Here is a 25,897-nt window from a genome sequence, read left to right as displayed (position 1 = left end):
ATTCTTATCACACGTCTTTGTCGGCCTATTTATCTTTGACGTTTTATCTCATAATGCTACATATGTCTTTTCAGCACCTGTTCAAAAGTAAATCTCATTTGTTTTGAAATACATGTTGAGAGAGAGAGAGAGAGAGAGAGAGAGAGAGAGAGAGAGAGAGAGATTTGCATGCATTTTTTCATGGGTGAGTGACCATCAAACAGAAACGCTGCAAATAATTACATGTTTCAGCAAATTTGAAACTCTTCATTTAAAACCGAACACATTAAAATTGATAATCTGATTCCCCATTATATTTTTATAGATTGTTCGACGTACTAACTTATCTTATCTAGATTTGATTGACATTAGTTTGGACTGCGAAAGTCAAACTGAGAATATGATTAAAGTAATTCAATATTGGTTTCATTAAAACCATGGGTCCGGTTTGATATGGAGACTCGATTAAATTAGCCACGATGTATTTTTACATTCTCTCTCTCTCTCTCTCTCTCGTTTCTTTTTCTTGTAAAATAAACTCTAATTTTTCACAACAATTTCAAATCATATTGCAAGATTTCCGTGAACTGGTACATATTTTTATTTTAAAAAAGATTATTTACTTGTTTCATCAATTGGATACGTATCTATTTACGAAATAATTCGGCAAACCTCGGACGATTCCGTAACCATCAATAAGATGAGGAACGAATCGGCAGAGATGTGGCAAATGTCTATCCCATTTCATAGATGTTTCAGACCAAAAAAAATCTGTTTTAAAAAAAATGATTAAAATTACGCTTGGTTGAGAGTTGAGTTATAATTAATTTCAGATTTTCATCTGGATTATCCTTTTCAATTAAAATTCAAATCTCATATTAGCGACTGGACTTTTGTTCATTGAATCGATCAAACAAAATCAGATGCTTGAAAACAGATCACCATAAATTCTTGCCGGTAACGCGATTACGTGGAAAGTTCTACAGTCATATCTACTGTAGTTAACTAGGCCTTATATTATAAAAAAAGACTAATTTTCTGGTTCAAAAAATTGTTTCCCTTGCTCAGACCTTTGTACTTATATTTCTTTAAAATCGTCTAAGTACAAAACGTTATGGCACCGAGTAATTTTACAGTAATATTTAATTTCACGTCAGTTTATGTTTTCTTTTATGCAGTGCATTCTGTTTATAGAGATGAAATGAACACAACGTAATAAGATATACTGATCAGTAATCCAGATTTATCTAGATGTGGGGATTAACTACGGAGGGGATTTAATCTGAAATAAGATACATTGATTTAAAACAAAACTGTCGGAGTTCTTGATGTTTATCAGTGTTAAATTCTGCATGCTTCTTTGTTATTTCGTTTTTTGAGGGGTTTTTTTTTATCATGCTCCTTTCGCAATCATTTTTTAAGGCGCAAAAAGAAAAAAATAACAATGAAACATGCAGATAATTTCTATGTTCACTACTATGTACTATGAAATACTTTGAGAACAAAAAACATTATGCAAAGAAAAAAAAGTGTAATACAGAGTGTATTTTGATGTTAACCTGACAGTGTTTATAGTAAAGACTGGTTTTATAAATTAATGCATTAAAGACAAACGACTTTACTCCATACTATTCGTAGAAACGGCAGCAGTTTAAAACAAGAGACCAGCAGGCCTTAACGGTCACATGAGTACAAAAGCCCAAACACGGATCTGTTGAGGAATTACATATACTAGGCATTTAGTTAAATTTCGTTCTGGAGTGAAAAAAAAAACACATTAAAATGTGATAATGGCCTAACCCCTTCCCTACCTGAAATCTTGCAAAAGGATTATGAAACCAATAATTTTGGTAAAAAACTTTAAGATCATAATAGAGTGCATGGCCTGATATTGAAAATATTCAAGACATGTATATGTTATTTAATTTAAGAATGTCAGAATAAAGTTTTTAAACGCTTGTCAATGTAATATTTTGCATGCGTGCTTAATTTTTTTAACATTACTTACTGTGTTAAAAATCCCTGTTGTAAACTTGAATTATAAACATTTCCTTCCGAAAAAGGGATTTCAAAACATTGTACGCAACAACGTGGAAAGTTGATTCACCCCCCCCCCCTTTTTTTTCTACTGGGTATGCTGTTTTCAAGGATACATGTACAAATGTACCGGTTGTTAAATGCAGAAATAAGTCATTGAAAAAGTATGAATCAGTGATGAATCAAAAGTTAAATGAAAATATGTTCGAATGAATTTGTTCCACCTTTTTATCTACACTAAATTAATTTATCTACACTAATTTATCTACACTAATTTATCTACACTGAATTATTTCAATTTAAATTAAATTAAATCTTATAGATACTATAGAAACATGCGACGGTTTTGAAGAGCAAGTATCTGAATAATTCATGTGCTATTTTAAACACGCTGGGCAGTGGAAATCAAATCAAATTCATATACATCGTATGTTTACATTTAGGTGAGAATATATGGTCAACTTCCTAATTATAACTGTATTTATGAAAATCAAAGGGTAGTTGCCGTGTTCGATATAAATGCGCGTAAATTTTTTTTTTTTTTTTTTTTTTGTAATTTCCTTGACCTGCTATGTAAACGTGGTCGTGTACGTAATGTGTCTATATTTAGATATGACTCTTGCTGGTGACCTGAATATAATGGCATTGCTACGGAGAAAAACTTGAACAGTATGCGCCAGTTGCCAAGATTCTGCTGAGTTTATGAATGAAATAAGTTTAAATTGAAATGTTATGCATAACCAAGAGGCATGTAAGGTCTTGCCATTTCTTTGACTGTACCCCTCCTAATTTAATATTAGCGAAATAGGATCGTGACCGTCCCATAGTGTCAACCAAATCAGATCAACCGGTCATTAACAAGAACTTTATATGGGTACCGTGGTACGCGGGTCTTTTATAATTATGAAATCGATCTTTGACTTACGGATTTTATTTCGATCACGAAGCTTAAATAAAAATAAATTATCCATCGATAATGTTCAGTTTATAAATTTTTTTTATAAATTTTAAGCCGAAAGTCGCAGAAACAAAGTTATATATGAAAATAACATTCATTATATTGATATGAATTCAACACGAAATAAAGATATGATCTTTTTATTCACTCCCTCTCCTCCCTTAAAAAAAATTATCTGGCGGATGTTCTTTTTATCCTTTTTTTAAATGCTGTACTGAGGCGAAATATTTGTATGGGTTATCCATGAAAACATCTAGTGATACATTCTGAGGAAAGTTTAAGGATATTAGACAGAATTTTGCCGCAATAACATCGTTATATAGAAATTATTGCTCTGCTTGTACCAGTTAATGCAAAACTTTGTCCATATTTACTAGTGAATATTTCCAATAAAGAAAGTTTCTACATTTTTTGGTACCTTAAATGAAGGTTGAAAGCTTATACCGGTAGCAAGTTTAATTTGTAAAAACAGAGGAAATTATTTAAATGGTCACTTGGATTCTGTTGACGCATACAAAAGATTACCTCTTGACACCCTCTTACCCCCGGGTGTAAGCTAACCCTGCCATCATTGACTTTTCTATGCGTCTATATTTCAGCTAAAATATTTTCTTTTTCCTTTTCATGCATCTGAATGCATGATGAATAAAATTGCAACGAAAATATTATGGTCTTTTAATTGATCTCTAAAAGGTATCAGCATTCTGATAATTAAAGTGCAGTAAGTCAATCCGTGTTTAATGAATAAACAAATTTTTCGTTACTGCGCGAGTAAGGTATACCTGATGCTTATGAATTCAATAGAGACTTAAAAAGATGGGTATTAAGTTTCCCAGGGGGTAGTATCTAAAATAATGTTCACAATTAATCCTAGCCGCTGTTCAGGTCTGTCTGTCATTGAATCCCGACATCACATTCAGGTAAGTTAGTTAATTTGTATCCTTTTCATTTATCTTGAAACATAGGAAAATATAAAAATCAATTAAAAGGGAGGTGTTTTTTCCCAAAAAGTTGTTACATGAATAAACAATTGGTATTAATTATTTTCGAAGATTTCGAATGTTGTGATTTCAAGTGAATTTAAAAAAAAAAAAGATACCGATCATGCGCGATCCAATTTATTTTTTTTTTTAAAGTGATTAGAAAGTCCTTTCCGTACACTTTATAATGTATGAATTAAAAGCTTTGAACATATTTAAAAGATATGTAGCCTATATTCATAATCAAATATTTTATAAAGTAATTTTTTTTTCTATTACAAAAAGTTCATCTTTTTTATCAAAATATCATGCCTATGAATTTACATGTTTAACGTATAGCTTGCACATGTTTATTTATACAATAGTGTACAGTTTATAAGGAAAATTAATAATTTTTCATGAATAAGTTTTGAAAAGCAGTTTCTAACTAAAAAATTCTAAATCATTATTTTTTCATATTTTAGATCAGTTCTTGATAACTTTTGATATTAAAATTTAAAAAAAAAATGTTTTGATAGTATTTTAAATACATTTGTGCATTAAATTGAAATTTAAAAAAATTATCACTGTGTAATAATAACTTTTACAAAATTATATAAAACTGCCCTGCAGAGTTTGAAATGAAAAATATATGGGTTACTAAGGGTGTTGAACCCACTTTCTTCCTGTAAAATAAACCATTGCACCTAATAATATATTGTCATTGAAGTTAGCTGGGATATGCATGCGCAGCTTAAATATTTAAGGAAGGTCAGGTGCATAATTTTTTTTTTTTGGTGGGAGGGAGGGTTGTTATATGAGAACATTCCAGGGGGATCCCCCTTTATATCAGCCTAGAGCGGGGTAACAAAATTCAGTATCCCGCGGACCGACTCCCATTTCTGGATCCGCTCATGAAAGAAATCGATCGGTACGGTATGTTCGCGTGAGGACAAAAATAACATTGGAATCCATAGCTTCACATATGCTTTACTGTTTGAATTAATATTAAAAAAAACAATGGCAAATTATTAGCCCCCCCCCCCCCTAAAATTGTCAAAATTAATTAAAATCATACTCCTTTTGGCAAAAAAAAAAATGAACAACTTGTGAAATTTAGTTATATATTTTGTGGAAACTCAAAGGATTTCTCTACATATAATCGATTTTAACGGTATTACATAGAATGAAGAAAACCCGTGCAGGGATTCATTGGTGTCGTAACTGTTACGTTTACGTTATAAGTTAGGAAACCCAATTATAGTCACCGCTCCCCGTCTGTTCAAATGTGACCAATCAAGCAACCATCCTTGGATTATTTTAATCGGTTATACTAGTCTTCCTAATGTACATGTACTATAATACTGGCGCGTTTAATTTATTTTAAAATTTCATTTAGATCATCCCACTGAACTTATTTTTTTTAAACTAATTAATTTAGAGGCACTCCTCTAATAAAAGGGGTCTCTGCAAGACAGGAGAAGAACTATCACAAAAGTCTGACTCTGATGACTTCATTTTCACCGTACAAAATCTCTATAAAATTTATAAAAATCGACCAAATTTGCTGCATAAATATCTTGGGACATAGTATACTGGGGATCCAGGGAGCTTCCGGGGGCTTCTTTCCAAATTTTGGCATCAAGGCGCATGCACATAGCATCATTTTAGAAAGTTGGGGGGGGGGGGGGGGGGGGGGGGCGGGGGCGGGGGGGGGTCATCCAAAAAAGGAAAAAGGTTACTTTCCAAAATCCTGAAAATCCTAATCCGTGGGAGGGGGGGGGGGGGAGGAGTAGGAGTTGGTATACTTTTAACGTCAAATTCACTGTTTATTTCTTTATTTTCCATTCAATTTTTCAATGGTCAAAGAAAAGGGGGGGCAACTCCATCTTAATTCAATTTTTTGTATGTAAGAAAAATCTTCGCTGCGCAAAAAAGTGTGTGTGTGTGTGTGTGGGGGGGGGGGGTCAGCCCCCCTGATGTTACGTGCCTGAGGCAGCCCCAAGACCACTGCCTACATTTTGCGGCGTGCCCCTCTAGATCCACCCCTAAAATTTGGCCTATTACATGCAACGCAAACGGCTACCGTGATGATAGTTCTTGATCAATGATGACGTCACATGTGACATCACAAAACCCATACACGTATAAGCCTATTCACATTTTGACCGTTGGAAAAGATTGAGTCTGAGGGTAAGTTTACTTCCAGAATATTTCTTGCTTAATATGGTCTGAATTATATAAAACCATTTTAAGATGTCCGCGCGCTTTCAACATTTTGTAATGATATTGTAGATTGTTATAGATAGAAAATGAATGGACAGAAATACGGATTTTTTGCTGTTTCACACGTCCGTAGTCTAAAATGACAATATACAATGTACTTTAAATCGACCGAGGCCTCATAGACCTACAGGACTGTCATTGAACGCTATATTGAGTTGTGTCCCCCTTTGCATTGCTTGGTGAAACATTGGGTGCCCTGGTGGTTTTTTTTTGTGTTTTTTGTTGTTGTTTTTTTTGTTGTTGTTTTTTTTTTTTCAGTTTGAACTGTAACTTATCTTACTTGTTTTTTTAATGGCAACCCATACCTGAAGAAATTAAAATACAATATGCGCGGGTCTCTAGAAAAACGGGGAAAGAAGGATCCGTACTATAGGCGTTGGAACCGGGGGGGGGGGGGGGGGGCAAGCCCCCCACTTTTTTGCAAAGTTAGACCTAACCATTAGGCACATGGGATCAGGGAGGGTCCAGCATCCCACTTTTTCTCGCAGCAAAACATAATTGTTCCTAAATTTACCTTTTAAAAAAGAAAACTTTAGTCATTGGTATACAAGCCCCCCACCCCCCCCCCCCCCCCCCCCTTAGGATTTTCATGTTTTGGGAAAAAAATTTGGCAGGTAAGAATTTTTTTTGGAGTCATAGGGAAACTTCCATCCCCCCACAGCCCCCCCCCCCCCCCAACCACCACACCACCACCGATTAGGATTTTCATGATATTGGTGGGAATTAGGTTTTAAATTTTTTTTTTTTTTTTTTTTGCTTGTCAAGATTTTTTATGATCAGTCTAGCCCCCCCCCCCCCCCGGTCCCCCCATTTTCAATTTGCTTCCGACGCCACTGCGGATCGGACCCCCCCCCCCCCCCCTTAGAAAATTCAAGTTTCTTAGATTTACAGGGTAAAATTGCCGAAAATATGCCCCCTCTCCGGCAATTTTAAATATCCCTCAGACCCCCACCCCCTTGGTAAAATTTTCTAGATCCGCACGTGCAATTATGAATTTCCTATATAAATGCTTATACCATTTCATTAAAATTAATTACTTTTGTACCAGTTTATCATTTAATAAGATAATTTATTACAAAAGATCAAAACACTTGAGTTAAATACGTTTCTTTCTAGTAAGTTTTTAATATGTGTAGGCCTATAATAGATAATTTCCCATTGATGATTCTATGCACGTTGTAAACATGTATGTGTCAAGGGGACTAACTCGCAGAAAAGAAGTCTAATTTTGTTGTTTTACTAAAACATAGACATTATACGTTGAATTTGATTTCTTCTTCTTTTGTTTTAGGTTCCATGATGCTATCCCGGCAACTTTTACTCATCTGTGTCCTTTCTACAGTGGCACTGCATAACTGTAAGTGTCTGTATATATTAAAGTATTTATCTATTGGAATAAAATCCATAGCTACATATTTTTTTTCATTAAATCCACCGTCTATTACAACACATCTATCTAAAGTAGTCCATGTTTTCCAAAATTCTACAACTGCACTCACCTTATCTGTAATTAGTATAAGACTTTAAAACAGGTTTTAAAAATTAAGATTATCTAACTGTATGTTTTACATACAGTTGCTGTACAAGGTTCAAGTACTACTGAAACTCCAACCGAGGCAACTTCAGCGTCATCTGATAGCTCAACCGCTGCAGCCGCTGCTTCTTCAACTGCATCATCTGATAGTACAACGGCTGGTGGTGCAGCTACCACAACTGGTGGTGCCGCTACTACAGCTGGTGGTGCCGCTACCACAACTGGTGGTGCAGCTACCACAACTGGTGGTGCCGCTACCACAACTGGTGGTGCCGCTACCACAACTGGTGGTGCCGCAACCACAACTGGCGGTGCCGTTACCACAACTGGTGGTGTCGCTACTACAGCTGGTGGTGCCACTTCTACAGCTGGTGTTGCTGCTACTACAGCTGGTGTTGCTGCTTCAACTGGAAATTCAACCGGATCATCTCAACAACAAGGTAGACTATAAAACTGCACGGAAAAGGCTTAAATATATAGGCAATATTCCTACTGCCTAATCCAATTATGCGTTCATGCATAATTGAACCATTTTAACAAGACCTTGGATTTTCGGTGCGATGTAATTGCAATGTATCTGGTTTTGAGTGAAATATACATAGATTGCGTAGTCTCAGCTCAGAAGCCAGACAAGTCTTGTTGATTTTAAAGAACCATGGCTGAGTGGCCAGCAATGAAAAAGACAGAACTAGCCGAAGTCCAAGCTCAAGTTAAAATGGTTCTAAAATACCCAGGGATTTATCAGCCTCTTTTGGGAAATGACGTTTTTGGGGAATTAGGAAGATTTTAAGGAAGGAGTCTTTTTATTATCAAACATACTTCTTATAATAAGAAATGCATGAAATTTTGACACAGTCAAACGGATCATATTACTTAATGATTCTATCAGTTTAATTAAATTTGACCTTTTTGTTTTCGGATAAAGGTCAGGTCAAGGTCACTACCTTTTTCCTCAACTTAAGAGTGATAAAAATAAGTGTAGCTCTTTATAGTTCTGTAGACATTTGTTTAAGATTTGAAGATTCAAATCTTCAATGAAATCATAGACCATGAGAGTGTCTATCAGCTTATACTACTAAATTGGAATAAATATTTATACTAAAATTGATATTGCTTAGCCCGCATTTCCTCTAAATTTCTTAAATTTTGAAGAAATTTTGATTATTTTTTTATGCTTCCAATAATAAAATATTTCTAATTTTTATGTATTATGAAGACTTTATATAAAGATATAAATTGACAGAAAAGCTAATATATAGACCGTTTCATAAGAGAGAAAAACTGATTTTAGTGATTTTTTCACAAAAATTAATGTATAAAATGGGCGCTTTAAAAAGCTTATAAAAATGTTATTTGATAGGCAAATCATATTTTAATAACATATTCTGAAACCCAAGTATCATATTATTAGTTCACATAAGTAAAAAAAAATCCAACATTATTGTTATTGTTTTTAAAATGCTAAAACAGACTCATTATATATATATCATCTGCAGCAATTCTGAATTGCGCAACATGTGATATTTTCCTACGCCAATATTACGCCAAAAATATAGTCCTTGTTCCATTCTAAACATTGATTACATTTTTCTATGCCAAGTTGTATGATAGTAAAAAAGAAAAAAAAATATACTATTTTAATTTCCTTTCATCTTGATTTAATGAACAATTAATCAAACTTACGTTTGACAAGTCGAAAACCAGAAAAGACTCCTTCCTTAACGACAATTTGATGAAATTGGGAAAAGAGCTTCTATGTTGAATACACTATGATTTTAGGGAAGTCCACATATACATCCAAAGAGCTAGACTTTTAAGCATGATCCAACTTCTATATTAAAGATTCCTATTTTTGGTCATTAAAACAAGTCTTTTTCTGAAATAATATAATCAAAATAATAAATATGAATAATATAATTGTAAATAATTGTATGTTATTAGATGTAAAAAAAAAAAAAAAAAAGTCACAAAATAGTGATTGAGTGGGTGTTTTTGGTCTTTTCAGACAGCAGTGGTTGTATATACTACATCAATGGAGCCCTGCTTATCGCCTCTCTCGTTATGGCCAGATTTTGGATGAGCAACTGATGCAGTTTTCCTTATCTATCTAGCTGTTATAACTATGCAATGAAACCAATGAAAATGACCGCTACAATGTAGTGCGATGACTCTTACAAATTGTTTTTACCGTCAAATTTTGTTGCCATAGCATCAACTGTTTTTATTTTTTACACATTTCGCCTAGATAACGGCCGTCAGGTGAGCAGAAAAAAGAAAAAAAAAAAAGAAAACTTGCTCATCTGACTAACTTTTGTAAAGCGGAGATGTTGATTGCTTTGTTACAATGTATTTCTGAATAAATTTAATATTCTTTTTACTTGAAATCTGTTGCAAATTACAAATTGTGGATGTTGCAACAACAACCAAAAAAAAGCAAAAAAAAAGCAAAATAAGCATGTTTTACAACCGGTTTGATTAGGCACATATAATTATGTAGCAATGGGATAGTGGGGGAGGTGGGTCCCCTTTCGAAGGGGGAGGGGGTAGACATTTTTTTAAATATACCGGTAGATGTGAAAATATGAACTAGTAAATCCCCCCCCCCCCCCCCCTCTCCAAGCCTTCCCCAGATCTTATTTTCTAAAATATTTGCGTTTTGTGTATGAAACTATGTACATCAAACCCTTCACTGGAATGTTCTTGTCGATATGTCATTTTAACCCCAGTTTCATCTTTGAAACGTTTTGACCTTTTACCCCTTCTCATCAGCTGTTTAGAATGTAATATAAGTAGTTTACCTTTCAATTTCTTTGTATCTATTCTTGAAATCCTCATCCACTTCATTACTTGCAGTAATTCAGTTTTAGAATATTTCATATATCTGCCAAGAGAAAGCAACTGAGAGCACAAATATTATACATGCACATAAAAGTGTCGTATCAATATGTGACGAAATGTGTAAGATTTTTAAAACCAAATCACGTTTCATTAGGAAATGAACGAGATAAATTATTCTCTTGTAAAATACCCGTTACTGAGATTGTAGTGAATTTCAAAGACCACGGATGAAAGCTTTTCTTAAGGTACCTCACTACATCAACACATGTATTTTTTAATACACTACGTCACAAGATGGCGATTTAAATGTTTTGTTAAAATGTTTATATCGTACAATTTGGTTGTATATCGTCGTAGCTCAGTGGTTAAGTATTGGGCTTCTGGGCCGCAGATCATGAGTTCGAATCCACATGGAGCTTTTGTTCATGTCAACTTAATTAAATTTTTGAAAATGTAATTTTTCATCAAAAATTGCACATATTTTTGCATATTAGTCTTAAATACTTCTTATCCATTAAAATCTTATTCATAATCAAGTAAATTTCAGTTGATTTGAGAAAATATTTCACGGTGTAGTGAGCCACCTTAATCTGTTGGCGTCTATCAACCTAGGTTGCCACCTCTCTTGCTCAGAACTGTTTTTTAAACGGCACACTTAGAGAACTAGAACATGGAATGTTAAAACTTTTTCAGTCTCACTTTTACAAAAGAATATATAGTGGAAAAGTGAGACTGAGATCAAATGTGAGATCGTCTAACTTTTATGGCCCGGGATCAAAAGTGAGCTCGTCTAAATTTTATGGCCCCGGGGCCATTTGATCTCAGCCTCTTTTTTACAAAAGAATATATACATGTATAGTATAGTGGAAAAGTGAGACTGAGATCAAAAGTGAGCTCGACAATGGGGAAGAGTTAAGCACCCTTTCCTACGTTTCTGGAAAGTGTAGTTAAGACTTTAATTGTGAAATGGTTCTAGAATAGGTTATGGTAGTTGGTTTTGCCGTAGGGCCATAAAAGTTAGAAGAGCTCACTTTTGATCTTAGTCTCACTTTTCGACGATATATTAATTTTTTTATGTAAAAGTGAGACTTTGATTAAAATTGAGCTGGTTCTAATAAGTTTTATGGCGCCGGGGTCAGATTATCATCAAAATTTCGTTCAACATATTATGAACTATTTCAAAACTGTAAATATCATTTTGGTAATTATATTAATCTTAACATCATATAGTTACGTGTTCCATTTTTACTTGCAAAGCAACGCGTCTATTCTAGCTTGAAGTATATTAAAAAATTGATATTCAAATGAAAAGAAGACATCAAAGTAATTATGGCTTTAATAATCGATATCATGTGAGATTATCAAACAATACTCAACAACGTTACTGACAGCAAGATCCCCTTTACACCACTTATCAGCACGTTCTACTGAAGGAAGACAAAAGGTACTTGGGTTATTTATTGTATTGATCTTTTATGTGTGTTGAGCTTAAAAGATAACAATTTCCCTTTCAACCTTCAGAAATATAAGCTATCATATTTAACTAATTTTTCGGGGCGACCTCCGGACAAGATTTATGTGTGGGTGCTCTGGAATACGATTATTTAGATTATAGAAATTGATTTTTTGATCGAGTTTCGGGTAGACCTTCGATAGTCTTTGCATTCCAGATTTCAACGTTAACGGATTTTAATAAGATTAAAAACATCAAAGAGGTAAAATTGGTTTTAATCGATGCAATTTAACTTAATTAATATTGCTAGGTGCGCACAGTTGTACAAGTTCTGAATTTTTCTTCAAAAGTAACGATATAATCAAAAACATTTCACTTTGTTTTGAACAACTACAAATGTATATGATGAGTCATTGTAGATTTTTACAAAATGCAATGGTTTCTTTGGTTATTCATGCGGGTATTAATCTTCAAATACAAAGTATTATAGAAACAAAAATTACACAGAGAGAAAGTTAGTCTACCCACAGTTCCAGTTCGATCTTTTGCCGAACTATGAAAGTCATTTGCGCATGCGTAATCTTGAAGAGGTATTAAGATCAAGAAAATAATATATTCAGATTTATGAAATAATAGTACTTGTACTTATTCTCATCGTTAAAAGGCTTAATATATAAAAATAAAATACGTATATGTCTGAAATAAATTTCGTTAAAAATCATTAATGATCTGCAAATTAGTGGCCTGTTCAAACATAACCTTAATTAAGCAATGGATAGGAATATCTGTTTGGTACAAAAAGAACATGATATTTCAAAATTGTTTTCTTATTTCAACTCAGTTTACCAAAGCTTGATATTAGCATTCAGCTTTTAAAAAAAATGAAATTTTTCTCTTTCACACATCAATCGAATGGTAAATTTTAATCAGGCTCTTCGGTACATTGAGTGAGAGAAATCGAAAGACTGTGTCAATATTTCTATATAGCCTGACACCAGACAGTAAAAGCTCGCCTATAAAATAGAGTAGCAATATTGCTTAAGAGATGCAGCCAATTAAGAAACTTATCAATACACGGGGTTAATCGATTTGAAATTGTTTATTTTACTTTCGGGAATATAGAGCCAGAAAGAGAACATCGATTGAACTAAAGAAGGGGAAACGTCAATCCACAAAGGCTGGCAATTACCTCAGGTATACTCCAGAATCTACAATTATGTCTTTAAAATACAGTAGTACAATAGAACAATACTAAACTTGAATTTAAAATCTTCTCAAAATTTGAAGCAATTTAAACAAAAATGGATTTTCCTCTCTATCAAAATATTTTTTTAACGAACTTTTTACCAGAGTTGCATCTCCATGTCAACATGAACACGGGGCAAATTAAGAATTGATAAAGATTTTGAAAATAATGGTTTTATGATTCATTTTCGAAGCACAATTTATGCTGATTTAATAAATATTTCTTTACGATAAGATTATATTAAAATCTTATCATTTTCCTTTAAAAAAACCCTCAAATTTTGAACCTAATAATAATAACTATATACATCCTATATATAAGACAAAAATTAATTTTAATAAATATAATCAAACTGGTATTTCATCAACTATGCTAAGTTATACTAGTAGATATCAACAGCTGCAAATATTATATCATCCAAGCTTCAAAATATCACACTAAATTCCCTTTTTGTTACCTCCTTTTTTCTTCGAGAATATTTCATTCAGACATTACCGTTGGCAAAACTATGATATTATTTGACAAATAAATAGATATTGTCTCGAAAATAATTAATCAAAATTAAGTCTTGGAAATTCTAAACAGCTATGGTGTTCCGATTGGGCCACTTCAACCTTCGCACTTTCGCCTTTAGGTCGATGTGCGAGAGTGCAAAGTTGCGAATGCCAAAGTGCGAGAGTGCGACGGCGAAGGAGCGAAAGTGCGAAGATGCGAAGGCGAAAGTGAGAAGTTGCGAAGGCGAAGAAGCGATACTACTATCGCTCCTTCGCCATCGCAACTTCGCACTCTCGCCTTCGCACCTTCGCGCTTTCGCCTTCGCCTTTTCATGAGATCTCTATCGTTTAAAGACAATTTTAGCTGTATAAAAGGGCATCTGAGGCAGGCGATGAACTTTTTAAATTTATTTTCAACAACCTGCGCAGATCCATTACTTTTCCGGGAAAGGGGGGGAGTGGGGGGGGGGGGGTTGATGGATAATTATATTTGCGTACCAATAATATCATGAATTAATCGGAAAACCTTGGCGAGTACGGTGCCTGCATCAAATTCCATGTAATCGACCGAGACTTTCTCAATGCTATCAAAAAAGTCGAAGGCGAAAGTGCGAAGTTGCGAAGGCGGTAGTGCGAAGTTGCGAAGGCGAAAGAGCGATAGTAGTATCGCTCCTCCGCATTCGCACCTTCGCGCTTTGCCGTTGCATCTTCGCACCTTCGCTCCTTCGCCGTCGCACTCTCGCACTTTGGCATTCGCAACTTCGCACTCTCGCATCTTCGACCTAAAGGCGAAAGTGCGAAGGTCGAAGTGGCCCCATCGGAACACCATAAACAGCAGTTATTTTCCAAACCGTAACCATTAAAGACATTATATCTAAAGAAACTTCTATTTTGATACAGTTTCGATTAAAAAAATCTCTTGACTAGTCAAGTTGACAAAATTCTGTAACAAGTCTTTAAATTTGGAACAAACCTCTCATTGGGAGATACATGTATATCTGAGCCACAGTGGTTACAGTATTACATATGTACTAAACTTAAACGTTTTGCGACAAGCTTGTTTCTATATTCGTGACTTTCATGTATACTTTAACAGTTTCTTCTATATTTATGTCTATGACGAGCTTAAAACCCCGCGAAAGCTCTTCATTTATTATCCCCTAATATAGAGAGGATATGTGTTTTGTTTTTATTTGAGTAAAATAAGAAGGCCTTGAGACAAGTATGCTTTTTTGGCAAGTTTAATGGAAATTGGTTTAGAAATATAAAAGTTAAAATAGAGTCCCGCTGTTACAACGCACTTGTAACTACAAATTACGTGCACGGAAATATTTTTCAAAATGCGTTGATTTGGTCCCAAAATTAACACACTTTGAATTTTTTAAGTGTAATTTTTTGTAGTTTTTTCATGTAATTTTTTTTCAAAGTGCGTTGCCACGTGGCGCAGACGACAACGACAGACACCGGGAAAATTCTGATTGGAAAAACTCACTTGAACCTGTAGTTCAGGTGAGCTATAAAAGGTATAAAAACCAAATCCAGAAATGAGTCCTTTATTAACGTTACAAAGAACACGAGGGTATTTTAAATTAACGCCAGTCCTTTCAAAGATTGCTTAATTTTACTGTAAATGTCATTCCAGTTCATGTAATTGGCGAACTATTGATGGAAGATATTGTTTGCAAAAGTCTCTGAAATCGATTCGAACATTTCGCTATTCAGGTATATCCAATAAGTTTATCCCAGCGAAATTCCAAACAACCTGCATTGAAAATATTGATCAAATACTGCCGATCTGTTAGTTCTGTTTAGTCCGGCGAAGGAAGAAAGTCCCCTTGTAATGCTAGGATGTAGGATGGTTAATTTCCAAGGGGATCATGGTTTTTCTGGATGGAATTTTTACCCTTCTGATGGTGGTACAAGTTTTAGGTATATATTATATTTACTAACTCATTTTGATTCTTTTCATTTTCAGTCTAAAAATATACAAATATTTTGGTTATACATTTCTCTTCTTTTCTTTAGATCCGCTCTTTCATAAATTATATTTTTTTTCATAATTAATGTCAATTAAGGTTTGTTTTTTAATGAATTGGATGTTGCACCATTTTTTTTTTTTGGTAAATATATATTTAATTTTTTTAAAGTTACTCTCCGCATTCTTTAAATTTTGGTCTTTCGTTAAAAAGTTTAGATACTTCTATCACATAATAAGCTATGGTATATATAAAAGACACCCATAAACTAATGAAAAAATGCTACATATTAAACATTGAAGTCTAATTTCTTAGGAGAAGATGGAATGATATGTATATCATGGTTGCGTTCGTTTCATAGACGAGAAATTTTTTTATTAATGAATTTTATTTGATATTTCTACATTGTCGACCATTTCTTTACAAAATTATTTTCTTTTTCGCAGGGGGGGGGGGGGGGGGGGGTGTTTATTGAGTGTCATATTTACATAGTAGGTTCACAAGAAGTGTCATTTCTTTTGACAAATTTCTTAACCAGTATATTAGATAGGAGAGGAACATCAATGTATCTTTAATCTAATGTACATAAACATAGATATTTTTTCTTTATATAATTATGGTTTTAAGCATGTATGTCGCTTGGAACGTAAAGTGACTTGAAAAATGTTTGTTACGATATGTGTTGTTATCCGTTATCAGTTAATTGTGCGTTTTCAAAATTATACTGTAGAAGCACATATTTTCGTTGGGTTAAAATTTCGTTGTTTTTAAAATAAAACCAATTTCGTTGGCAATTCATTCAATCATATCATAATTCCTAAAATGTTTTTGTATCAACTCTATATTCATTAATATTTGGGTTAAAAATACGTCATGGGTTTAATTTCGTTGATTTGTACTGCCAAAGAAAATAACGAAATTAAATCGTCAACAAATATTTCTGCATTTACAGTAATATCAAACAATAAATTCCGTTTTGTTTTTACTTTTTTTAATGACAATGATATAATTTTCTACTCTGTTTTCAAAAGTGAGCAAAACCCCTCTAAACAAGAGATTCAATTATAGATAGTACGCTTTCTGTAACTAGTATTAGTCTTCTAAGTTTTGTAATGGATATTTAAATGAAGAGGGGAAAAAGGGCAAATATCTGGCTGATGAACAATATGGAGCAAAAATACTTAAATATTGTGTACTTTTCAGTAATTGGTTTGACCTAGATTTACTGTCTGAAAATGGTATAAAAACAAACAAAATAGCAAAAATTGATTTACGATACATGCGCATTCTAACAACTTTTAATGTAATATTAGTTGTTCTAATTTATGTAATAACAAATTCATTTCATTTTTGTTTAAATCTTAAAAATTTTAGTTAATATATATGTCAATGTAAAAGCAACATTCTTTAAATCTTTCATATTATAATTGCTATTTCATCTTTAAAAAATACTACTAATTTTATTTTAATTTGTTATAAATTATCGTTTAATTTTCGCTCACTCAGTCAATATTACAATTATGAAATAAAGATATTTCAAATAGAAACAAAGGATTTTTGATGTCATAGTTTTTTATGTTTTAAAAAAAAATACTTCCTCTCTCTCTCTCTTCTTTAATTATTAAGCATTTCTTATTTTGTAACTATCCTAGAGGTCCAATGTACAGAATTTGAGTACATAGACGTCAAGGTTCAGTTTAATGAAGCCGTGGCAGACTGTGAAGCCCGAGGAAAGATCCTGGCCATCATAGATACACCAGAAAAATTCAACATCGTCTACGACCTACTGACGAACAATGGCAGGTATGAACTCATTTATATTAGGGGGAGGGGCATCAACGATAATTACTTAAAAAATTCAAAATATTTAAGCTTTAATTTTTTTTTCTATATCTTTAAACTGAACTCTTCGTCCAAAGAAGGTGGCATATTGTAAAACCCATTTTTTTTGTAGGGGTATGCCCTCCGCCCCTGTTTACATCGGACTGAAATACAATACGGTGAACAAACAGCATGAGTGGCTGGACGGGACCCATGTCACGTGGGTCAACTGGTACATCAACGAACCTTTCAGTGTGGAGACACGTCATTGCGTCAGACTCGATCTGGATTCGAACCTGCAATACCGCACCACTGACTGTACATATCAACACAACTACGTATGTTCCTCAGAGGGAGGTATGTCTGTATGGTATACATGTGAAAATCATAAGACCATTGATGTAGAGGATTAATAATTTTCGTCCTGAGATAATTTGAAAGGTTTTTTTAATTTGAAGGTTTTTTAGTTCGTTAGGTAGTTGATGCGTTGCAAGTACACCATATCAGGAAATATCAGGAATAAAGTTAAACAAAAACAAAGTATTTTAGAAAACAACATCTCCCTGACCAAAGAATTGTTTTAAATTGAAATTTATTCAATGATGACAAAAGCCAAACAAAAATCCAAGCTATTTTTTTTTTATTCTAAGTTACAGCTATAAAATTGTGATCCGTTCTAAATGCTCTAGTGGCAGTAAATTAAATGGAATGCGTGCGTCATACATATTTTCGTATTCAATTTCAAATGTCATTCCGAACATTTCAACCAAAAATATGCCTGTCACATTGCGTCGCATCGATTTATACATCGTATAAAGCAACAAATAATCAATAGGATTCAATGTCCAAAAAAAGGGGTTTTAAAATTCAGTGCCAGAAACCATTCTATAATTACAAAGTTTATTAGTTATCTTCCTATGATCATCAAAATAAATCTAGTACCTTCCCCCAAGTTGGATTATTATCACAATTCTTTATAAGACAAGGCTTGCTGAACATTGTATCAGATTTGACAGAATGGCTAACCGACTTCATCAAATTCCCATGCTGTAATCCGTAGTATATAACATAATTACACTTGCACTAGTAATAGCGGAAAGCTGTAAGCTTTGGCTCTTGGCTATATATATACAAAAAGCCTGCCATTGTGGGAATTGGAATGAATCTGAAAATATGCTTTTGGCTATAGACTTGACTAACACATAGATATTGAATGTTAAGAGATAACAAAATCTATTCTTATTCCATTAAAAAAACGATAACTAATGGAATTAATGATAAAATAAACGTGCGGCAAAACAACACAAGACAAAATTAACCTATTTATTCAATGCTAAAAAAAATAGTCATACTTTTGGCACTTTTAACCAAATCAGGGAAAAGGATCGGAAGGTGTTTTTCAAGCTTCGATCCGAGGCCCCGTAATAATCTCAAACAAATGACGCAGACCGTCAATAGCAACTTTGATTAAGTTTTTTTTCCCTAGAACTATTGATTTCGCAGATGAGAAAAGTTTCTATTTCAATAGGCAAAAGATTTTACATGCACGAGAAAAAAGCAAAATAAATTTGTCGCCTAAAACATTGATGAATTTAAAAGAGTATTGATAAATTGGATAATTTTTTGATGATTTTTTTTTCAATTCGATTTAGTTGTGAAAAATGACACTACTGTATACTAGTATTGCACAAAAAGATCGATCAAATATGATTCAGATGCATTGCTCGTTTTATTTCCCAAATGACGTTTTCAGTTAAAATTCAAACGCCCATATTTATATATGCGAGTAAATGAAATAGAAAAAACAGTCTGGAAATGAACCTTTGCGCGTTGCAATATTTTTTTTTAATAAAACATGATCTCATTATAATTATGAGTTTGGTCACATTGTCTAAATCTTAGATAAATTGATTGATCTATCGATTGTGTATTGCACATGTTACGTCTTATTTAAATGTATTTTCAATCTTCCATGGAAGAATGGGGGGGGGGGGGGGGTGCCATGGGTTTGCGTTGACAATTGTACCCTATCATATATCACTTTTTTTTGGGGGGGGGGGGGGGTCGTTGGTCGTTGCATGGCCAGTATCACTCCTACGAGTACGAGAGCATCAAACGTCCACACTCTAATTGATGGCGCCGCGTCTGAATAAGTATTTGGTCATGAACCTGTGGCACGCTATTAGACCAAAAGTCTATAGCTGACTGCACCATTGAAGCCCGGATATACGTTTAACTGACTCAGAATTCGAAGTTGTAACAATGTTCACTTCCAAGGCAAAACGTTCTAGACCAAAGAACAATTACAACCATTTTTTTTATTGATTTCGCGGTTTGTTGCGATGCAAATCTCTCTCTCTCTCTTTATCTCTCTCTCTCTCTCTCTCTCTCTCTCTCTCTCTCTCTCTCTCTCTCTCTCTCTCTCTCTCGTTGAAAATAACATAAGTCACAGCTCTGTTAAAATCAGTTATTTGTGGACCTACCACGTAACAATAGGTATGTCTATAACTGACTTTTACGATTTTTGTCAGGATTTTTTTATTGGATTAGAAATATTGTGAATTGGAGCAAAAAAAGGTGTAATCATGTCTTTTACACTGAAACCTAAGAATATCAATAGCTTGTTCTGTTCTGGTGTCCGAATATACATTATTTTATCATTCTAATATTTTAATATAAACATATGAACATTTTCATTCATTACAAAAGTTTACAATCCGTAAGTAACGAGTGCCGCATTAGTTGTCAATACGCAGTTTTGTTCCAATTTCCCGACACTATACACACACATATATATATATATATATATATATACACACATGTAAAATAGATCCATTAAATCAACACATCTCCTTTGGTTGGTCTATTTGTTGACTTTCAACTTTGGTAAAGATTGATAAAATCGACATTTCACGTTTTATGCCAGGTCTTACAATTATTGTAAATGCTCGCGGTTTTTATACAAATACTTTAACTTTATGTTCTTTGTACCTTGGATAAAAGAACTCAGAAATTTTAATGAAGCAATTAAAAAAAAAGAATAAATTAACAATTTTACATTTCTAATTTCTTTCAAACTACAAGGCCATATGTTACCACTTTTTATTTCATGCTTTTCTAGAAAAGGGGGAATCTAAATTGTGAAAATTATGACCTTACAACCTTCGGGGCCTCATGGACGGGGCCAAACATAGGGTAAAAACCAAAAAAAAAAAAAACCAAAAAAAAAAAACCAAACCAACAACAAAAACAAACCATTTTTATTTAAACATTTTCTTTTCTTTCACATCACAGTTGAAAAAAACTAAATGCATGATTATGTGTTCATAAAGCCCCTACCTAAATTGTATTCATGGCCCCTGGGTCAGGAGCCCAGGTCCTTTAGCGGGGTCAGTATGGTTACATAGTGAAAATGTGCTAAATCTTAGAAAATCTTCTCTACCCCCATGCATGTATATATTTCAGAAAACATAAATGCATGTTTGCGCTGCCCATGAATACCCTCTACCTAAATCGTGAAATTTACGGCCTTTGGGTCAGAAGTTCAAACCCTTGGGGGGGGGGGGGGGGGGAATATGGCCAGATAGTGAAAATGTATGAAATTTTATAATATTTTCTCATGTACTTCCACAGTAATTTGAGATCAACTAACTTCAATGTAATTATGTCCATAATTGCATTATGGACATCTTCTAAAATTGTGAAATTCACTGCCCATTGGGGGGGGGGGGGGGGGTGTACCATATACCACATGTATTTATTGAGATTATTTCCCAGGTAACTTATTGCTTTTGATAAACATCAAATGATAAATGCCGGGATAACAGTCAAAGGAGTCTCAGATTAGGGTTTACACTCAATAATAAAACATGAAAACTCCTTGACAGGTCCATGTACGGGCTATGGTACTTAGGTGACCGACAAGGCCTGTGGGCCTCTTGTTTTATGATATATTCATAGTAGTGTATTGTATGATAATTGGTTCTAATTTTCTTTCAGGGGAAAGTTCAATGGTTCAAACAGTAAGTATAAAGATTCATTATTTTTATCGCTCATGCCATTGCAAAGCAAAGAGAAAAAAATCGAATGAACATGCACGCGTTTTAATAAACATTAAAATTAACCATACCATAATTTTTCCATCACAATTTTGATATCGCACTTTGGGGCATTTACAATACTGTGGTTTCATTAATTTTCGTGGGTATCAATTTTCGTGGATTTTCTGAAAACCAGAGTTTCAGGATACGTAATTTCGTGGATAATGATCCTATCAATACAAAATGTTAGTTGAAATTGAATGCAAATGAACATTTAATTTCGTTGATCAACTTAACAACGAAATCCACGAAAATTGGAATTCAACGACTATTGATGACTAGTATTTTGCAGGCATATTCAAAATGCATTTCTTACTGAAATGTTGTACAAAACGGTGATTATATTCTTATATACTTTGATTAATACCTCAAGATATCCTTCTCTTAACATTTTAAATCTGTTTCTTTCTTAAAGAGCTCAAAGAAATCCTCAAACGATGTGATGATAGTTGGTTTATCGGTCGGGTTTGGTGTCTCAGCAGCCGTGATAGCGCTTTGTTGTCTGATGTGTTACTGCTGCTGCAGCTCACGTGACCAACCAAAGCGCCCTCTCATCCAGTATAAATGCCCGTCCAAACCCCGGGCCGTAGTTGGAAACCTTTCCAGCGACCGTAATGGGAAACCTCCCGAGCATGCTGTTTATTACAGTAAGCATTCGTCTGGTCGCAACAGCAATAACACTTCTCGCACTGGGAGCAGTCGGATAGAAGACTATGATGACGAAATGGACGCAGCCATTATAGACACAAACGACAGGCGCATGTCTGTGTACAGCGGGGGCACAGGTGACTATCAGAGGAGCAGTGCTTCTCCAAGGGACCCCAATGATATATTGCATTACATATAAGATACTTACGTAGATTGTTTTATTCTATGTTGCATTTTCCTTCATGTCAACAACGACTTAATTGCTTGCAAATGTCTGTTTGGGCACATGCATTTAGCATTACTGTGGACTTTTTTTTTTTTTAGGAAAAACACTCGAGTGTGATCATCTCCTCTTTGCTTAAAAGTTCACAGATAAATATTTAAACGGCATCTGTTTTAATAATTATGAAAATGGGTGGGGGCTGGTTCAGACGACAATGGCGAAATGCATCCGTTTGTTGGACGCAACGTACGGTTGCTGTTTGTGTGTAAACCAAGTCATTTTAATGTTTACTCGTACCGTTTGTTATCAAAGATGTGTATTTTGAAATTGTTGCATTATTAAGGTCTTCCGTTTCCAACGGAAGACCTTATAGTTTTCGTACTGTTTCTTATTAAGGTCTTCCGTTTCCAACGGAAGACCTTATAGTTTTCGTACTGTTTCTTATTAAGGTCTTCCGTTTCCAACGGAAGACCTTATAGTTTTCGTACGATTTCTTATTATTATTATTTTTTTCCACAAATTTTGTGCACGAGATTTCTCGAAAACTGTTCAACCGAATTCAACCATTTTTTCACAGAAGATGGGACTTTATGTAAACTTCATACATTTTTGAGATTTTTCCTGTCGTCACTTCCGGTACCGATTTATCGGCCATTTTGTACATTTTTACGACCTATTTTGTGCAGAGCTGATCTCAGAAACTATCAGAGATATGACTATGAAATTTTCAGGATAGGTAGTGTATAGTTTGAAGTTGTGCACTATTATGTTGTTTTACGCCAGTGGCGCTATTCTTGGAGCTCGCCTGGGCACGAAAATTGGGTACGAATTTCTATTCAAAATTTTCACACGTTTTGATTTATATCTTTTTATCAGTTGATATTTTGTTAAGATATATATAACAAAAAAGGTAGAGAATCATAAGTTCTTTAAAAAAAAAATCAAGAAAAAGGGGCTGGCCCTTTTTTTTAGGGGCCAAGGCACTCTAAAACTCTATTACAAATAACTTGAAAACGATAAAGATTTTGTAATGCATTATTGAAGCAAAGTTGTTGATCGTACCAATATCTATTAGCAAAAATGATTGCCACGCCCATTTATTACGTAATTAGGGATTTTTAGGGGCCAAAGTACTTAAACTTTGACGAAAAATAACTAGAGAAGTATACATATTTTGTTAGACATCATAGAAGAGAAAATGTTTGAATAAATGATTTAAATTGATTCCACTTATCAAAACACGAATTTCTGTCCCCTTTAAGGATGTAGAGGGCTGGCCCCTTAAATATTCAATCATTTGTATCTCAAAAATGATCAACAATTTTACATGGGTGTAAGAACAAAAAATATTTGTATTCTTAAGACCTTTTCAAAGAAACCAAGAAAAAGGGGTTGGCCCCTTTATTTAGGGGCCAAGGCACTCGTTAACTCTATTACAAGTAACTTTAAAACGATAAAGATTTTGTAATGCATTATAGAAGCAAAGTTGTTGATCGTACCAATATCTATTAGAAAAATGATTGCCAAGCCCAATTATTACGTAATTAGGGATCTTTGGGGGCCAAAGAACTTAAATTTTGACGCAATATAACTAGAGAAGTAAACATATTTTGGTAGACATCATAGAAGAGAAAATGTTTGAATTTATGATTTAAATCGATTCCTATTATCAAAACACGAATTTCTGTCCCCATTTAGGTTCTAGAGGGCTGGCCCCTAAAATATTCAAACATTTGTATCTTAAAAATGATCAACAATTTTAGATGGGTGTAAGAACAAAAAATGTTAGTATTAATGAGACCTTTCGTATAAAATCAAGAAAAAGGGGCTGGCCCCTTAAATTAGGGGCCAATAGACTCCTAAACTCTAATACACATACCTCAAAAACGATCAAGATTTTGTAATGCATTATAGAAACAAATTTCTTGATCGCAGCAATATCAGTTTGTAAAACTCATTTCCACTCCCATTGATGACGAAATTAGAGATTTTAGGGGATTAAAATCTTAAATCTTTACTGGCTGTATGTTAAAAAGCAAAACTCTTTTTTTAAGCATTTTAAAGGATATTGACAATCGCATATATTATCTAAAAGGAAGTTGTTGAGGGAGAATTCTGAAATTTCATTGATATTTTAATCGAATCGTTTAAAAAATTGAACGGAAGACCTACTCGTTACTCGTAACGAGATCGTATCTAGTTATTATTATTATTTTTTTCCACGAATTTTGTGCACGCGATTTCTCGAAAACTATTCGGCCGATTTCGACCATTTTTTCTCAGATGATTGCCAGTGGTCATAATTCTAGAAGTTTTTTTAAATTTTGAAATCGGCACTTCCGGTTCCGATTTACGGCCGATTTTGTAAGTTTTTACGACTAATTTTGTGCAGACATAAACTCAGAGACTTTCAGAGATAGGAATATGAAATTTTCAGGATAGGTAGACTATAGGTTGAAGTTGTGCACAATGTAGTTTTTTTGCGCCTGTGGCGCCATTTCTATGAGCTCGCATAGGCTCGAAAATTGGGTACGAATTTCGAATCAAATTTTTCATACGTTTTGATCTGTATCTTTTTATGAGTTGATATTTTGTTAAAACATATATAACAAAAGTGGTAGATAATCAAAAGTTCTTTTCAACAAAATCAAGAAATAGGGGCTGGCCCCTTAAATTAGGGGCCAAGACAGTCATAAACTCTATTACGAATAACTTAAAAACGATAAAGATTTTGTAATGCATTATTGAAGCAAAGTTGTTGATTGTACCAATATCTATTAGAAAAACTCATTGCCACGCCCATTTATTACGTAATTAGGGATTATTAGGGGCCAAAGTACTTAAACTTTGACGAAAAATAACTAGAGAAGTATACATATTTTGTTAGACATCATAGAAGAGAAAATGTTTGAATAAATGATTTAAATTGATTCCACTTATCAAAACACGATTTTCTGTCCCCATTAAGGATCTAGAGGGCTGGCCCCTAAAATATTCAATCATTTGTATCTCAAAAATGACCAACAATTTTACATGGGTGTAAGAACAAAAAATATTTGTATTCTTAAGACCTTTTTAAACAAATCAAGAAAAAGGGGCTGGCCCCTTTTTTTAGGGGCCAAGGCCTTCGTAAACTCTATTACAAGTAACTTAAAAACGATAAAGATTTTGTAATGCATTATAGAAGCAAAGTTGTTGATCGTACCAATATCTATTTGAAAAAATCATTGCCACGCCCATTTATTACGTAATTAGGGATTTTTAGGGGCCGAAGTACTTAAACTTTGACGAAAAATAACTAGAGAAGTATACATATTTTGTTAGACATCATAGAAGAAAAAATGT

The 25,897-nt window shown here is 33.8% G+C and overlaps 2 protein-coding genes across 3 annotated transcripts; both read left to right on the top strand.

Moving 5' to 3' along the window:
• Positions 1-3,760: 3,760 nt before the first annotated feature.
• On the top strand, positions 3,761-10,137 carry LOC128190721 (Golgi-associated RAB2B interactor protein 3-like). 2 transcript variants are annotated; one of them, XM_052862864.1, is made up of 4 exons: positions 3,761-3,894; positions 7,511-7,576; positions 7,795-8,193; positions 9,759-10,137. In XM_052862864.1, the coding sequence occupies exons 2-4, from the start codon at positions 7,516-7,518 to the stop codon at positions 9,839-9,841; spliced, it is 543 nt and encodes a 180-aa protein (XP_052718824.1). In that variant the 5' UTR covers positions 3,761-3,894; positions 7,511-7,515; the 3' UTR covers positions 9,842-10,137. The 2 variants fall into 2 exon arrangements, with proteins under 2 accessions (XP_052718824.1, XP_052718825.1); XM_052862865.1 differs by lacking the exon at positions 3,761-3,894 and adding an exon at positions 6,067-6,126.
• A 5,358-nt stretch (positions 10,138-15,495) lies between these two features.
• LOC128190719 (uncharacterized) lies at positions 15,496-22,647 on the top strand. The gene is made up of 5 exons (XM_052862863.1): positions 15,496-15,713; positions 17,413-17,563; positions 17,715-17,938; positions 21,581-21,603; positions 22,097-22,647. Exons 1-5 carry the CDS (start codon positions 15,662-15,664, stop codon positions 22,526-22,528), a joined length of 882 nt encoding a protein of 293 aa, XP_052718823.1. The 5' UTR covers positions 15,496-15,661; the 3' UTR covers positions 22,529-22,647.
• Positions 22,648-25,897: the final 3,250 nt, after the last annotated feature.

The sequence above is a fragment of the Crassostrea angulata genome, chromosome 6 (assembly GCF_025612915.1).
Source record: "Crassostrea angulata isolate pt1a10 chromosome 6, ASM2561291v2, whole genome shotgun sequence".
NCBI classification, from domain to species: domain Eukaryota; kingdom Metazoa; phylum Mollusca; class Bivalvia; order Ostreida; family Ostreidae; genus Magallana; species Magallana angulata.
This window is presented reverse-complemented; position numbering and strand designations above follow the sequence as displayed.

What these genes read in the sequence shown, in the direction of transcription:
- LOC128190719 (XM_052862863.1), top strand. Translation starts at nt 15,662, where the DNA reads ATGGTTTTTCTGGATGGAATTTTTACCCTTCTGATGGTGGTACAAGTT. An exon ending in CTACTGACGAACAATGGCAG is followed by an intron (nt 17,564 to 17,714) that starts GTATGAACTCAT and finishes TTTTTTTTGTAG; the next exon opens with GGGTATGCCCTCCGCCCCTG. An exon ending in CGTATGTTCCTCAGAGGGAG is followed by an intron (nt 17,939 to 21,580) that starts GTATGTCTGTAT and finishes ATTTTCTTTCAG; the next exon opens with GGGAAAGTTCAATGGTTCAA.
- LOC128190721 (XM_052862864.1), top strand. Translation starts at nt 7,516, where the DNA reads ATGATGCTATCCCGGCAACTTTTACTCATCTGTGTCCTTTCTACAGTG. An exon ending in TACAGTGGCACTGCATAACT is followed by an intron (nt 7,577 to 7,794) that starts GTAAGTGTCTGT and finishes TTTTACATACAG; the next exon opens with TTGCTGTACAAGGTTCAAGT. An exon ending in CGGATCATCTCAACAACAAG is followed by an intron (nt 8,194 to 9,758) that starts GTAGACTATAAA and finishes TGGTCTTTTCAG; the next exon opens with ACAGCAGTGGTTGTATATAC.